Here is a 1,267-nt window from a genome sequence, read left to right as displayed (position 1 = left end):
TTTTTTTTTTTTTTTTTTTTGTTAAGGCAGGGGAAATGCATTACGCACACCCTCCGGGGGTTGACGACCCCCCGGGAGGTAGTGTGGGACTCTCTCCCCCCGGAGCTAATTGCCGGGGGGGGGCCTACCCACTAAAACCCCTGCCGGATCCCTTCCTCGGCAGCCGTAACGAGGGCGCCCCGGGAAGCTTCTCGCATCCTTTCGGGGCGCCCCCAGCTGCCAGAGGCTCTCGCCGTCCGTTCTCGGGCCGGAGGGTAGGTGCCGCCATACTTGACGACACCAACGACCCCCCCCCCCATCCGCTCCATGGAGGTGCGGTGGAGGGATATGCTCCCTCCGGCCGTTTCCGTCGCATAGCCGCGCTGAGCGGGACCCCACGCCGCGCGGCCCCTTCCCCCTTGGGGAGAATCACTACTGAACTCGGAACCAATGTTTCGTGCCAAAACTGGTGAAAACAAAAAATTCCGCATTTCATATGAAAGCTTATCTAATAAGGGGTTTTTTGGGTAGTTGATTACGAATTTTAGGTCAAATTTATCCCGTTACCGGTACTTTTATCCTATGCACCCAAAACTAATACCCTTTATATCGTTCATTATATTTTCAGAATCAAATTTTCTCTTAAGTCAATTCTGAATATATTTTTATATTGTTTTATTTTATAATTTATAATATAAAATTTATAATATTTTACTAGCTAATAACCCATAGAGCACAAAATCTCTTGGGAACGTCCCACAGATTTCCTGAGGACCTAGAAACATCCCCAGGACGTTCTCAGGACATACTCTGGGTGTTTGCTGAACGTTTATTTGTGTTGTTAGGGAATAGAGTATCCATGGAATCATACTCAGTATCATACTGAGTTTCATCCGTATCTGTAATAGAATATCATTGTTAGTCACTTGAAGTCGCCATATTGGATCCGTCATTTTGAATTTCTCAAATTTTATCTCGGATTCTTAATCAACGATCCAAAAAACATCAGGGTAGCAAGTTTCATGCAAATCCACTTAAAATTGGCGGATGTATACAGCGAACACGTATATGTGTGCTTACCAATGAACCGTTAATACGATCCAAAGAGGCGACTATAGTCTGCCATAAACAGCGGAAATAATCGGCTGTATTGCGTAACTATGCGTAGTTACTAATACAGAATGTACTACAGATTCTATTGTTTTTGCACCTTTATTTGCTAAAGTAAAGACCGGCGTAAAGTTCTAACTGGGATCCACTCTGATCTGAATTGTAATTATTTTCCACT

At 44.6% G+C, this 1,267-nt stretch overlaps 1 protein-coding gene across 1 annotated transcript in view; it reads left to right on the top strand.

Moving 5' to 3' along the window:
* The window catches only part of LOC116844317, a 43,750-nt gene extending 42,866 nt beyond the window's left edge, over window positions 1–884 (top strand). The window contains exon 5 of the mRNA XM_032815715.1: window positions 825–884. Within this exon, the coding sequence (XP_032671606.1) occupies window positions 825–884 (60 nt within the window). The remainder of the gene's footprint in view (window positions 1–824) is intronic.
* The last annotated feature ends 383 nt before the right edge of the window (window positions 885–1,267 follow it).

Source organism: Odontomachus brunneus, unplaced genomic scaffold (assembly GCF_010583005.1).
Source record: "Odontomachus brunneus isolate Ranch 3 - 2012 unplaced genomic scaffold, Obru_v1 Obru_scaffold_040, whole genome shotgun sequence".
In the NCBI taxonomy this organism is placed as follows: domain Eukaryota; kingdom Metazoa; phylum Arthropoda; class Insecta; order Hymenoptera; family Formicidae; genus Odontomachus; species Odontomachus brunneus.
This window is presented reverse-complemented; position numbering and strand designations above follow the sequence as displayed.